At 34.4% G+C, this 14,452-nt stretch overlaps 1 protein-coding gene across 1 annotated transcript in view; it reads left to right on the top strand.

The window, feature by feature from the left end:
* The window catches only part of LOC108913512 (colorectal mutant cancer protein), a 189,072-nt gene extending 183,794 nt beyond the window's left edge, over positions 1 to 5,278 (top strand). The window contains exons 11-12 of the mRNA XM_018719072.2: positions 1,931 to 2,033; positions 4,833 to 5,278. Of these exons, the coding sequence (XP_018574588.1) occupies positions 1,931 to 2,033; positions 4,833 to 4,919 (190 nt within the window). The 3' untranslated portion in view covers positions 4,920 to 5,278. The remainder of the gene's footprint in view (positions 1 to 1,930; positions 2,034 to 4,832) is intronic.
* Positions 5,279 to 14,452: the final 9,174 nt, after the last annotated feature.

Here is a 14,452-nt window from a genome sequence, read left to right as displayed (position 1 = left end):
TTTTTAAGCACACCATCATTAGCGACCAATCCCAAGTTATGCTGGGTGACTTCGAAGCGAAGCTTTTTCTACTCTGCCCTGATTAATTTTGGAATGAATCTCACACACACACACGATTTCTAAATTCTGGGTTACTATTATCAAAACACAAGTTTTTGGAATTCCAAGATCACTTTCTAATTCAGTCAAAGGACGATCTTCTTCAATTGCAACTTGCACATTCTCGATATTTTTCTGTGTTATCATGCTCGACCAGGACAGGTCACTGTCCACAGACGTGCGGCCATTTTTAAACCGCTTGTACCACTCTTTTATCTATGTGTTGCCCATACACTCGTCCCCAAAGACCTTCTGTATCATTTCAATAGGTTCTGCACAACTCTTTTCGAGTTTAAAGCAAAACTAGATGCAAATTTATTGGTCACATCTCTACATCATTTTCAGTGATAACAAAATCTGAAGAATGAAAAAAATATACTGTAAACAAATACACTGTGGGTGAACTAACACGTCGCGTTGGTAACTGCGGCAGCCAGTGAAATCATAACGAGTCACAAGTTACCCTACAGAGATCGCTCTAATGTTCTGGTGCAGGGTTATGGACGCAGGTCGGATACTTTTTGGACATACCTCGTACATGGTATAAATTTTATTATACTCATAAATTTGAAAATAGTATATTGCCATTATAGGTGTGTTTTAAATATTTTCTTAGATATCATTTTCAATCTTAGCATAGAAGTATTCTTTAATGTCACGGTCTTAGATCTAAATTTCATATACTATTATATTAGTCTATAAAATATTTTATAGGTGAAGTTTGTTGTTATATAATATAATTACTTAACGCAATATGGAAAGGAAAATATTGATACTAGACTCACATTATTACAGATTTCCCCAGGGCTTTGATATAACTTAATCCTCAATCTGTTCAAGAACAAAGTAAACTTTCAAACTTCTGTTGCTGAACTCTCACATTTATTAAGGATTTATGTATCATAACTCTTAGTATAAAGTGATTATATTTTGATAATGAATCATGAGCTTTTGTGTGACAAAGAATTTCAAAAGAAATTGCGAAATAAAAACTAAATTAGAGGGTTGCTGATCCTAAAAAATATATTATCTGAAGTTATTTATTTGTGGCATAGTTTCAGTTCTTTCTCTGTTTATTGGACATTTTACCACCTGTAGAAAAATTTATTAACAAACCCTTGCACCAAAAGGATTAGTCAAGGGTTATTTTTATACAACTATTTTTGCCTAACCAAAAATCACTAGGTGTATGACACGTTCATTGATAGTTAACGTAAAATTCAACCTTTTTTCAAAACCGGAAATGATGTCAGTTGCCAAATTAGAATCTGTTGATTTTTATGGTGCTTTCTATTTATTATTTCAAATATCCTATTATATTTTCATTTTCCATTACTTTTTCCAATATGCTGACAATGTGACAAAAAAGACCTCAAAAAAAAGTTGCACATATTTTTTTAAAGGTAGATATGAAATTTGAAAAATAAAATGTTAAATATCAAAGTTAAATTTAAATTCGTACCTGTATACAAATACAAATAAATATTAATTTTGTTAGAAATTAAAAATGCACATCTTTGTACAACTTTTTTTGAAATCTTAAAAGCGGCTGATGCCTCTGTTTATTTCAATTTGTAATTTTATTCAAAATTTCTTTGTGTGTACATAGAAATCATCCAATAAAAAATGATGATGATCAAAATATAACTTTAATTTTCACCAGCCTGATTTATTCATTATAATTTGTCTTTATTTACGAATAATGTTAAATTTATTTATAAAAATGTGTTCATAATAAAAAATATCATCCTAGATATTAACGCTATCAAAATTTTAACTTTCCATACGAGTGAAATATGAATCCCTTAATTATTATTTTTTTTTTTTTCAGTATATTAGCTGATACTGTAGATAGAAATAATAAAAAATATCAAGCAAAATTTAAGAAAATGGAGCATCAAATGTTTGTTATGGCGGAAAAGCACTCTGCTCAGGTAATTATTTCTGTTATACAGGGTGTAAATGACAAGTTTAGCCAAACCTTAATGGTGTATTCTACCGATGAAATTAATCAAGATTTGCCCTATAAAAATTTTTGATAGGACGCTTCCCTATAGAGATACAGAGTGTTAAAAGTTTCAAATATTTATATTATTTTTCCTGTAACTTCACTGCCAAATTGATAAAATTCGGAGGATGACATTTTTTTAGTAGAGAGTATTTTTTCCAAGTTGGTCCAGTCTGTCTCAAGTAATGCGTTTACCAACAAACAGCATTTAATTTTTATTTATACGGGGGTGTATCAAATATAAACAGGATTCATTTTGTAAAAAATTCTAACTTTATTTAATTAAGCTTAGAAACATATTATTTTTCTAGAAATACATTTTTCCCATCAAATTGAGAGCTTTTTTATTGCATCATCGTAGAATCTCTTCGGACATTGTTGTAGCCATTGGAGCACAAATGCTTCCACCGCATCGTTGTCGTCGAAACGCTGGCCTTCAAGCGCTTCTTGGAGGGGTACAAAAAGATGGAAATCGCAGGTATACAAGTCAGGACTACATGGCGGATGTTCCAGCGTCGATCATGGAGAAAGTCAACTTGAAAAGCACCTTGCCGTGCAAAAAACTCTGTTGCCATTACCTTTCCGGCTGACAAGCACGTCTCTGCCTTCACCGGTCCCCTCTCGCCACTTTTTCTCTACTCCATAGTCGCCTGTTTCGACTCGGGTGTGCAGTGGAGCACCCAAGTTTGTGATGGCTTGTTTATTTATTTACTACTTGTCCCTCACTATGACGACTGAGCAGCGGCGGTTACCTCAGGCACCAGTTTCTGTTTATAGTGCAGAAACACCACTACTCGGGCGGCTACAGTGCAGACACGGTATGTCCAGAGGGTCTAGAGAGAGTTAAATTTCACATAGGAATAAAAGTCACACAATTTACAAATATTTACATTTATTAACAGTTTTATTCTACCCATATACAGTCCTAGATTACTACCTTCCTTTCTTGGGCACGTCTGGTCAGTCGGAATGCTAGAGTGGACCTAACTCTGCAGTACAATTACCTCGTCAGGTCTCTTGTCACCTCAAGAGCCTTGCGCATTGAATATACGCGTAACCTAATTTACTTCGGTGGTCTTCGGACTGGATCGAAGGCGACGGCTGGAGATGAACTGAATTTTAAAATTCAGCTTGTTTCCCAAGTTCCTCGTGTCACTGCAAAATCTCCAGTCGATGTTGCTCGTGTTCCTCCGATAACAGACGGGGAACCCATCTAGCAGATACTTTACGCATTTTCAAGTCATTAGTCACGATCCGGTGGACACTCCCGTAACTGATGTTCAGCTCCTCAACTATTTCCCAGAGAGTTATGCGGTGATTTCCCTCCATGAGATTTTGAACCGCCTCAATGTTGGCTTCGGTCACACTTGTCCTTGGGTGCCATGCGTGGCTCTCATTCTCGACCTTTTCACGCCCTTCCTTCTTTGTGCCGTACAAACACATGAGTTCTTGACAGGGTGTTGTCCCCAAACTGTGCCTGTAGTCACCACAAAATTTCAGTTGGATTCACCCCCTCCTTACCCAAAAACTGAATTATAATCCGTTGCTCCACGGAGCCATGCACTTCTGTCTCGCTCATCGTTTCTTTTCATACTAAAGGTACTCGAGGGAATTGCTGTCAGCGCATCAACTTCTTCAAGGTCACGAACCCCTCCGTAATTTATAAAAAAAAACATTCCCGTTTATATTTTATACACCCTCATATAAATATACTGATACATAAAGAAAATACTCTATCAAATTTTAATAGTAGTTTCTAAGCCAAAAAATTTAAAAATATAAGCATGAAGCTGTTACATTAGGTGTTGCGAGTGTTATTCAATGCCGGTCGGGGCATATAGCCCGCGGAGTAGTTGTTTCTCGCAACACTGGCAATTTATAAGCATGACTCTCGAAACTTGTCTAGATACTGGGTTTTTTGATTTTCGGACATATATATAGATGTTTTTCATATCTTCCAAATTTATTAAGATATTTGGTACACGGGTATTAGGACTGACGGTCATAACTTCAAGTTAGTGGAAGAACCAGAGGCGAAAATATGATAAGCCACACTGCTAATTTGATAAGAATTAGATTTATATTGACAGAAAGTAGAAAATGCCTTTTCACAAATTTGCTATTACTTCATACTAGAGCCTGTGTACAAATTTCAGTTAATTATTATAAAAAAAAACCATATTTTTCTGAAAAATCAAACAACCCTGATCTCAAAAATAATAGATTCCACCAGTAAGATGAGAACGCATTCGGCGGTCGCGGTCCCGTCGCATCACGGTTGGTTCTGGACTGAGCTGATCGTGGTCTTTTCTAAAATCAGTCGCATTTGGCAATCGTACACAATCCTGCTCGCGCTCTTCTTTAAATAGTTGAGGTATTGTTTTAGTAGTTAAAAATTGAGTTATGTAGAAGAGGAAGCGATCTCCCGAGATTCTTTGGAAAAAATCGGTGGAGAACGTAATGCGAGTGAGACGAGCTCGGGAACGTCTAGTGCGAATGCATACATTATAAAACATGGGAAGCGACTCCACCGCACGTGATCGAGACTAGCACTGTCTGCGGTGCGACGGGACCGTGACCGCCTAATGCGTTCTCACCTTTAAAGTTAGGCAGATTAACATCCTGTATATTTTGGTCAATTCTTGATGCATTATTGGGTTAAAAATGTGAAAACTTAAATGTTATAGAATAAATTTCAAATTATGTGACTTTATTTTATTTTTAGGTGCAAAACCTTCAGCAGAGAATAGCTACATTAGAGACGCCGCCAACTAATAGTTCAGAGAATTCCATCAATTCAGTAGCAGTATAGTTAAAAGAATACTTATTTATCTTTTTATTTCATTATTTAATCCTTAGTTGATCTCTATTTTCTCATATAAAGCATTTAATGCCAATTGTTTGTATAACAGTGTATACCAATAAGATTTAAAAAGTATTAAGATACGAGATATTTAATATTGGAAAAAGTATGCTACAATGTGTCTGCCTTGCTGTGATTAACTTATACCCTCAAGAAGGTGGTAAAAATAAGATGGTATTTTTAGGAAGATTATTATATTAAAGTGATTATAATGTAACGCATAGGCTATTATGTATATCTTTATTTTTTATCCTGTGTTATTCGTTTTAATTAATCACGTATTACTTAATAAAGTTTTGTTATAATGATACTTTTTTATTATTTTAATACCTTTTTCCCTGCTTTGAAATCAGTACATTTACTTTACATAATTAATTTAATAATAATTGATAGATCTTGTTTAAAGTGCCATGTAACCTACGATCACAAATTACCTATCTTTTGAATCTTTCCAAATAATCAGCCAAGTAAGCAGAAGCACCCCCGAGCCCCCCCCCCCCCCACTTCCTAGATGAGCCACTACATGCACATGACCAAAATCGACAGTTAAGTGACAAAAGGATGGTAGAGAAACATTTCAACATACTTTCAAATTTCCGAGCTCTTGTCAAACATCTCGAGAACTACTCCACTCAAAGGACCCCGCACAAAATGAATGGAAATTGGGTCCCACTAGATTTTGCTGGAATTGTGATATGTTATAGTTCTCGACATTCTGATCAAAAGTTGTCATAGTTTCAGAGATATATAAACACATAAAACACACCACAGAAATGAGACAACCCCCAAATCCAAAGCCAAAGGCTTGTGCGGAAGGGGGCTACACTTGAAAAAACGCGGACAAACACCCATTATCCATCGACATTGCCAGTGCCGACACCAGGGATCGAACCCGGACCAGAGTAGGAAGCCTAGCCGAGAAATGCTTGCCACCACACTCTCGACCGACTGCGCTACCGTGGTGATATAGGGGTATATATTGGCTATGGGCCTAAGTAGCCATCGCTCTCGTTAACTGCGGCATCAAACCTCGATACTAGTCATTCCGCACTAGCTCGAGTTCTGTATCTAGCCAGTTTACGCACATCATCGTTGACGCTCTCAGCGCTTTCATAAAAAGAATTTGTACTCTCGCAACGCTTTTGGTTTTTATCATAAATAAGATTTTTAATTTCAAACTGACCACTCCACTTCCCAATTCCTACGTGGAAAAAATAATAAACAAACATAAAAAAGAAAGATAAGCAAACAAAAATCAAAAGAGAGGTGCAAAAAGAATAGAAACAAAAACAAAATAACAACAAATAAAAATAAAATAAAAGTAAAAAGAATGAAATAAAAAGAATAAAATAAAAATAAAATAAACAGAAAACCTCCAAGCCAATACATTAGAAAAGAGTCATACCAACACCCCAAACATTATACAAAAAAAATAAATAAAATAACATTCTTCGAGATGACCTATGGAGAACCAGCCGAGGATGTCAACCCAGGACTCATTGGATTTCCAGAAGGCCATAGAAGAAGACAGTTAGTCTAAAATCAAGTAATTAGAAAGGTAGAGCCTGACAGGCGCCCCTCTGTAATTACGCAACTCTTCATTAGACATATATGTATATGTAAAACTAACTTTTTCAACACATGCTTGTTGGGCCCTTGACACAACTTTTATAAGTATGAGGTTTTCTTATCTCCATCTAATGTTATCGCAGTCTATAGACTCATTTTTAGGTTGAATCATTGACTGACAGTCATTATACATCTGTACACATTATTTCGAGAGTCCGAGAATCGACGGTTACTTATGTCAATAGCCAATATCACACACTTCCCCCCTCTATATCTCTGAAATTATCCATAGGATCACTTTGGGCCCGTGACAACTTTTGATCAGAGTGTCAAGAACTATAACATATCACAATTCCAGCCAAATCTAGAGGGACCCAATTTCCATTAATTTTGTGCGGGGTCCTTTGCAGTGATGTTTCATGAATTCTGGGGTGCCAGCAAGAATTGTATATGAACTGGGTATTATTTGAATTCATAATTCAATACAATATTTGTGTAACCGGTCAAGTGTTGAATACTTTTAATTAACAGTATTCAGTAAGCATATTCATCACATTCAGGTATAGGTGTATTTTCTTAAGGATGTAGGGAGCAATTGCAAAGGGCGGCGAATTTCAAAACCTGATTCAAGTGCCAAGTGGGCAGTCCCTCTGGGTTTTTTGCTGACAATCTCGATTGTTTTTAACAGCTGCCCTTCTATCTAATTATGAGAGTAATAAATAAATAGAAAAAAGCATAAGTTTTTATTTGGCAGCTCAAAATTTGTTTTTTATATTTACTAACAGGTACCGTCTTTCCGATCTCAATTGGAGACCAAAAAGCTAGGCAGTATGTACCAAGTTCGATCGCAATGCAGTGTGGAGTTATTCGCCTTCAAAAAAAAAGAAGTTTGAAAAACAAATTCCAATTATAACTTCTAAGTTGTTACCACGACAACTGTGAAATTTGGGCAATTAAAGTAAATCAAGGTAATGTTCTTTTCCATCAAGTTTAAACGAATATTCAATATGTCTGGATTATACAGGAGCACACGAATTTGTCCATTTAAATGACCCCGCAGGTTCCTTATGGAAAATGGCTTCCAGCCGATAGTTCTGAAAATTTGGATTTGAATGTGGTGTTATAACTCCTAGCTTTCATCGACTATATCTCGGAAAATATAATTTTCTTAGCTTAGTGCCTATGATAACTTTTTATCTACGCTTCGAAAACTATTAAAATCCATAGTTTCAAAACTATCGGCTGAAAGCCATTTTCCATAAGGAACCTGCGGGGTCATTTATACATCTTTTACAGTGTTGCCAAATTTGACATTTTTCTTTCATAGTTCGATTCCTCTCTCACTTTGTTAAAAAAAAGATATACCGGATATCAGTCGATATCTTTTACCGTTTTTAAGAAAATCGAATTTTAGTTCTGGTCAAACTAAATGTGGAGGTGACAGAAATGTATACGACCAGATGAAGTATGCGCGAGCGAGCAAACACCGCACAAACACAGCCGCACTGGGCGACTGGGCCATAAATTCCAGTTGTCAAATTGCCTAGCAGTGCGGTGCAGCAATGCGAAATTATTTTATTGTGGATTATTTTTATTTAATAACTTTTCTAACCTAAACTGACAACCTTTCCTCATCCTTTCCTGGCAAGGATATGTTCATACATTCCCGTTGGTTCTTGGGGAGCAGTAATATATTTTAATGAAAATGTAAATGTTTTTTGATATGTTATAACCAAAAATTTACCATCAATATAATAAGATTGTTGGAGGACATAAATAATTAGAATATGTTGTTGGCCAAATGAACATATATTACAAATTTTCTACACATTATATACAAATTAATATTATTTTTACCTTTAGCAGAAAACTTTTTTAGGGACGCCTATGAAACTCATTAAATTTTATTGCTAGGTGTTTTTATACAAGTTCAACTGACTTCGGAAAGACTATATTCAAAATAAAAAATTAACAGCGAACCTGTAGTAAATTCAGAAAATGTAGTAGCCCGTATACACGCTGCTGTCGCATTAACCAAGAGATGCTACAAAGGGTTCATGCTTCATTGCTGAATCGTGCAAATTTTTGTCTAAAGTAGAACACCTTTTGTAAAAACAATTTCTATTATCTAAGCACATTATGGTTTTAGTTTATAAGTTTTTTCCTCTCCATTTTAAAATTATTTTATTATTAAAATCTTTCTCTATCCTTTTTAGGTTCTCACCTACTATTGGTTATAAATTATTTGTCTTAATTCCCATAAGCACAGACCTCAGTTTTGAGACAAAAAATCGGATTTTCACTTTTTTAGTTTCTTTGAATATATTTTTTAAATAACTCAACAAAGAAAATCAATTCCCAGAAGAACGGGCGTCACTTTTAGGACACCCTTTATGTAGGTACTACACAGACAGGTTGATCCATCATAAGTGTCATCCCTGTCAATACTGACAAACAATTTAATATACTTATTACAAAAAAAATTATAAATATAAAAGCTGTTCAACACTGTTTATTAATGTAAAATTATGCCTCTAAATTTGTGATAACTGTTTATGTTAAATTTGATATATTTTTTCTAAAATTCACTATAATGATTTTGTAAAATATTAGAGAAACTAGTTCAAAATGCTGTTTTTAATAAGACTGCAAATTTTCAAATTTAATAAGAAAATATGCTTTTTTATATTTTAAGTTAAAAAATATTAGATTTAATACAACTATTGCATTACAATAGAAACTTTTTCGTAAATACAAAATANAATGAACATATATTAGAAATTTTCTACACATTATATACAAATTAATATTATTTTTACCTTTAGCAGAAAACTTTTTTAGGGACGCCTATGAAACTCATTCAATTTTATTGCTAGGTGTTTTTATACAAGTTCAACTGACTTCGGAAAGACTATACTGGGGTGATTGATCATACTCGCCCAGGGCGCATAATTTAGAAATATGTTCCTGACTCAGAAATAGTATTATGAGAAGTGAAGTTGAAATCAGTTGGTGGAAGAGACAATACAGGTATCTTTTTTCAATGAAGTATGATGGTATGAGGTAGGTATGCTTATTTTAAACAGGTAGAAAATATATTTCTGCATATTCTCAGGGATTTTATTTTAAATACGCAGCAATGATCTGTTTTAAAGTTTTGTACAATTTCGTTATCATTTTTCTGAAGCTATATTTTTAATTATCAAAAAGAAATGAAAATTTAAGTCTTTATAACAGTTCAGTGTTAAAGTAGATAAGAGTCTTCATAAATGATTAGAAGCCAAAGTGACCAGAAATCTTGTTTGGAACAGTAATTTTTAATTTTATTTCCTTCATGTGGGCAATAATTAAAAATTATTAAAACAATAAGATCGAAATTACGTTAAAACACAACAGTCACCGACTAATTGGTGTAATTTTTCTCCAGATTCTATTCAACCAATCAACGATCGTATTATCTCGAGCGTAGGCGTAATGGTTTGTTAATATGTTCATTTTAAACGAGTCATTAATATTGGTGGCGCCAATATTTAAGTTTTTTTTTCTTACCAGTACCAGTCGTGCAATATAGTTGCCTAAGCTCGGCGGTCACGTGGCTTATATACATTTATGAAGGCTCTATACAGGGTGTCCCAGAAATGACGGCCGTTTGTCTGAGTTTTGATTAAGGGGAAAAACAAGTCGAAAATCAAGAGTAAAAAATGTTCCTATTGTTTTTCTTTGTTGAGATTAAAAAAACTAAAAGTAGAACATTTGAGCTGGGTTATTAAATAATTATGTAGTTCAGAGCTGTATATGCTGCAGCTGTATGTTTTTAAATGAAGACTTACCATTGCCATTGCTATGTTGGATCACTTTCCGATATCAGTTAGACTAAATTATTAGTTTCAACATGATGGAGTCCATCACATTATGGTTTACGGGTATGAAATTATCTAACATCTAGATCACCAGATCTGAATCCCCTAGATTTTTCTTTTGGGGTTATTCAAAATAAAAAATTAACAGCGAACCTGTAGTAAATTCAGAAAATGTAGTAGCCCGTATACACGCTGCTGTCGCATTAACCAAGAGATGCTACAAAGGGTTCATGCTTCATTGTTGAATCGTGCCAATTTTTGTCTAAAGTAGAACACCTTTTGTAAAAACAATTTCTATTATCTAAGCACATTATGGTTTTAGTTTATAAGTTTTTTCCTCTCCATTTTAAAATTATTTTATTATTAAAATCTTTCTCTATCCTTTTTAGGTTCTTACCTACTATTGGTTATAAATTATTTGTCTTAGTTCCCATAAGCACAGACCTCAGTTTTGAGACAAAAAATCGGATTTTCACTTTTTTAGTTTCTTTGAATATATTTTTTAAATAACTCAACAAAGAAAATCAATTGGAAAATTTTCCACTCTTGATTTTCAATTCGTTTTTGTCTCCTTAATCAAATCCCAGAAGAACAGGCGTCACTTTTAGGACACCCTTTATGTAGGTACTACACAGACAGGTTGATCCTTCATAAGTGTCATCCCTGTCAATACTGACAAACAATTTAATATACTTATTACAAAAAAAATTATAAATATAAAAGCTGTTCAACACTGTTTATTAATGTAAAATTATGCCTCTAAATTTGTGATAACTGTTTATGTTAAATTTGATATATTTTTTCTAAAATTCACTATAATGATTTTGTAAAATATTAGAGAAACTAGTTCAAAATGCTGTTTTTAATAAGACTGCAAATTTTCAAATTTAATAAGAAAATATGCTTTTTTATATTTTAAGTTAAAAAATATTAGATTTAATACAACTATTGCCTTACAATAGGAACTTTTTCGTAAATACAAAATATCTCAAAATTTTAAGTGATAATATTGCAGGAAGCAACAACTCTCCGGCTTTTCGGTTCGGCTTGGCTTTGATTTCCTCTTGCATATCTTAAATACAATTACAAGGTGTTTTACCTAAATTGTCCCGTAAATTTTATAGCGTACTTTGCATGAAATGAATGTACAGTGGGTACTTAAAAATGAGATTGAAAAAATATGCGTGTTTAGAAAGAATACATAATTTAATGTCATACATGAGAAACCAAAATGTATTTATCTATAGGTTAAGGAGGGCGAACATATGACCTCCAAGGTTTGACAAGATTTAAATACTTATTAATATCAGTAACAGATGGAAAACATTTTTACAAGGAACCTTTTGGGAAAATGCGGCAATAATATTTACACATCGAAAGTAAATGCGGATTTTTAGATAATGGTTTACATGTATTACAGGAAATTATACAGAGAATATGGGGCGTGTTTAAAAATAATTTTGATCTATTATCAAAATTAGAATATACAAAAGTATTTACTTCTGCAGAAGGCAAGTAACAGCGGAGCTATAGAATAAGAACATTATGCATTTACAAAAAGAACAACGAATGTGGAGTTTTGATACAAGAGTTGTAGTAATAAAAGTATACCTTTTGGGCAACATCAGTAATAGCATCAGTGGCAATGATAGTGACAGCGACAATAGTAATTTGTGATTTTGGTAATATTTACAATGGTTGTTTCTAAAGTCTTATCAATGATGTATCTAATTTTTTAGTGATATTTACAGTTTTATTTTTTTTACTGATTTTGTGTTGGCTTACTTTGTTACCACACTATGAAAGTAGACCTATCACAAGACCACTTGTGGCTATGTTCCGAAAAAAGAAGGAAAAAATGTACGGGCACGCGTGGCGTCTTTGCCTATGGGGGTAGAACTGCTGAATATATATATTAGTAATAAAAAAAGTACCTACCTGTCGGATATTTAGATATTCCACCTGGGTATGTGTGAATTTGTAAAAATAATCAAGTTTTTACCAATCAACATTATTTCATATTAACTATATTTAACAGTTTTTTTATCCTTTAAATCTCTACATGTTGAGAATGAGTCACTGTTTTACCGTTTTGACACGACACTGGATTACAGAAATGTCAGCCCAGGCTATGCCACAGTTCAATAATGCAAAGTGAAATCTCTTGGATTCAAAACTGGGATGAAAATAAACCTACTGCAAAGTGTTAGCAACTACTAGATCCATCCAAGAACATGTCAGTCAGATTGACATGAAAACAAAAAGAGCATATCCAGCTTTCTAGGCTAAGTATTTATAAATATAGAGCAGAGTAAACAATGAATTTTTCTCGCTTTAGGCAACAAAGGTTTGTCGAATGTCCCTGTAAGCAAGCCAGAAATGAAAACATCCATTGGTGGAGGACATTTAAGACATACGGCAGTACTTAGACAAGACGGAGAAGTGGTGATTTGTTATGATTAGATTAGGTTCCCCATGAAAGGCCTAAAAAGGAACCCTCCACTGCAACTGTGTGGTCTACTATGACATATTCCTAAGTTTATTTTCTAACCCAACAGGTTTCATTTCTTAAAGCTAGTGACCTTGGCGGGTGACATTTCTACTCTATATATATAGATAGATAATTAACCGACAATTACATATCAATCAACTAATGTGCTCAGGTATAAATATTTACAACTCTTCTTCTTTTCAGTAGATCTGTTACCTTTCAAGTGAGCTAATCCTGACAATTCGTGCCATTCGTAATGTTTTCTCTCCCGTCCAAGTCAGAAAGTGTTTTGGAAGTACCCGAATCTATATCAGACAAATCTATATCATTCTGGTCTAATATACCCTCCCTAGCTTAAAATTTTATACGGGTAGCTCGATGGCATAAATGTCTATGTTGTTGCACAGATACAAAGGTTTACGAACAACCTTGTTGTTGCAATTATATACTCCAGCTTCAACAATCTCTGGAGTTTTGGAGCTAGATGTGTACCAATACACCGATGGGTCCACAAGGGCATTCATATTTTGTGGAGGACTTACAACCACCTATACCAACTCAACATCTTATCTAGGACAATTCTGAGATGCCCTCGCAAATGGTATAATCTTGCCTAATAAGTTGGGAGATCTCAAATAGATCAATTCTCCTTTTCTTATAAATACAATAATTGTTTTGTATAGGCTCATAGAAATGCCTGGTAATACTCAATTTAATACATCTTAAATTAAGGGTGATTCAGAAGTTATCCAAAAAAAATGTTTGGATAACTTCTGACCCTGTAGATGAATTTTTCCTTTTGATGTTCCTTTTAGCAAAAAAAACAAATCATAAGCATACCTGTAATTTAACTTTCCATGGAGAAAGCATAAACAGCAGGCCATCCACAAGAGATGGCCAAAGCAAGGGATACTCCTTTCAGATAACTTGACGATAGGTAGGGTTGATGAAAATCAGATACATCGATTTTTTATAAAATAAGACCAGTAAAATGCCTGCTCGTATAATGATATGACAAAGACATAGATTGTTGCAAGAAGGAAGGAACATAAAAAAGACTTATGGTACTTGTAAGAGGGACAGGGTTTTACGACCTGGTGAGAAGTAAGCATTGAAAATCGAAAACATCCAAATATTATGAACCACAAAGAAGACTTTTGGATGAGCAGAAGCTGGTTACTTCTTTTAACAAGCAGGCAACGGCACGAGAGAATACAGCACTGCGCAGGCCTGGAAGTACACGCAATGGCACTGGCGATAGTGGCGATACAGTCGTCAGTCGAACGCAAGACAACTTCTGCTGCCTATGCACACAGAGATACTTCTCAACTCCCATTACTGCACTACACAGGCCTAGACACGAGTGCAGCGGTGCCGGAGAAGTACCTCTTCTCCACACGACTAACGGCATGCGCAGCGGAACTGACGTCATTAACAAAGCAAGAGGGATCTGCCTTCCCACTCCTAACACTGTACTACGCAGGCCTAGAAGTGTCGATAATGAAGAACGGCGAAATGTGTGGAAGCATTGGATACGACCAATTTTAGAGGCCGCTACAGAA

The sequence above is a fragment of the Anoplophora glabripennis genome, unplaced genomic scaffold, assembly GCF_000390285.2.
Source record: "Anoplophora glabripennis isolate ALB-LARVAE unplaced genomic scaffold, Agla_2.0 scaffold37, whole genome shotgun sequence".
NCBI lineage: Eukaryota > Metazoa > Arthropoda > Insecta > Coleoptera > Cerambycidae > Anoplophora > Anoplophora glabripennis.
Note: the sequence above shows the minus strand (reverse complement) of the source record. Positions and strands in the feature narration are given on the sequence as shown.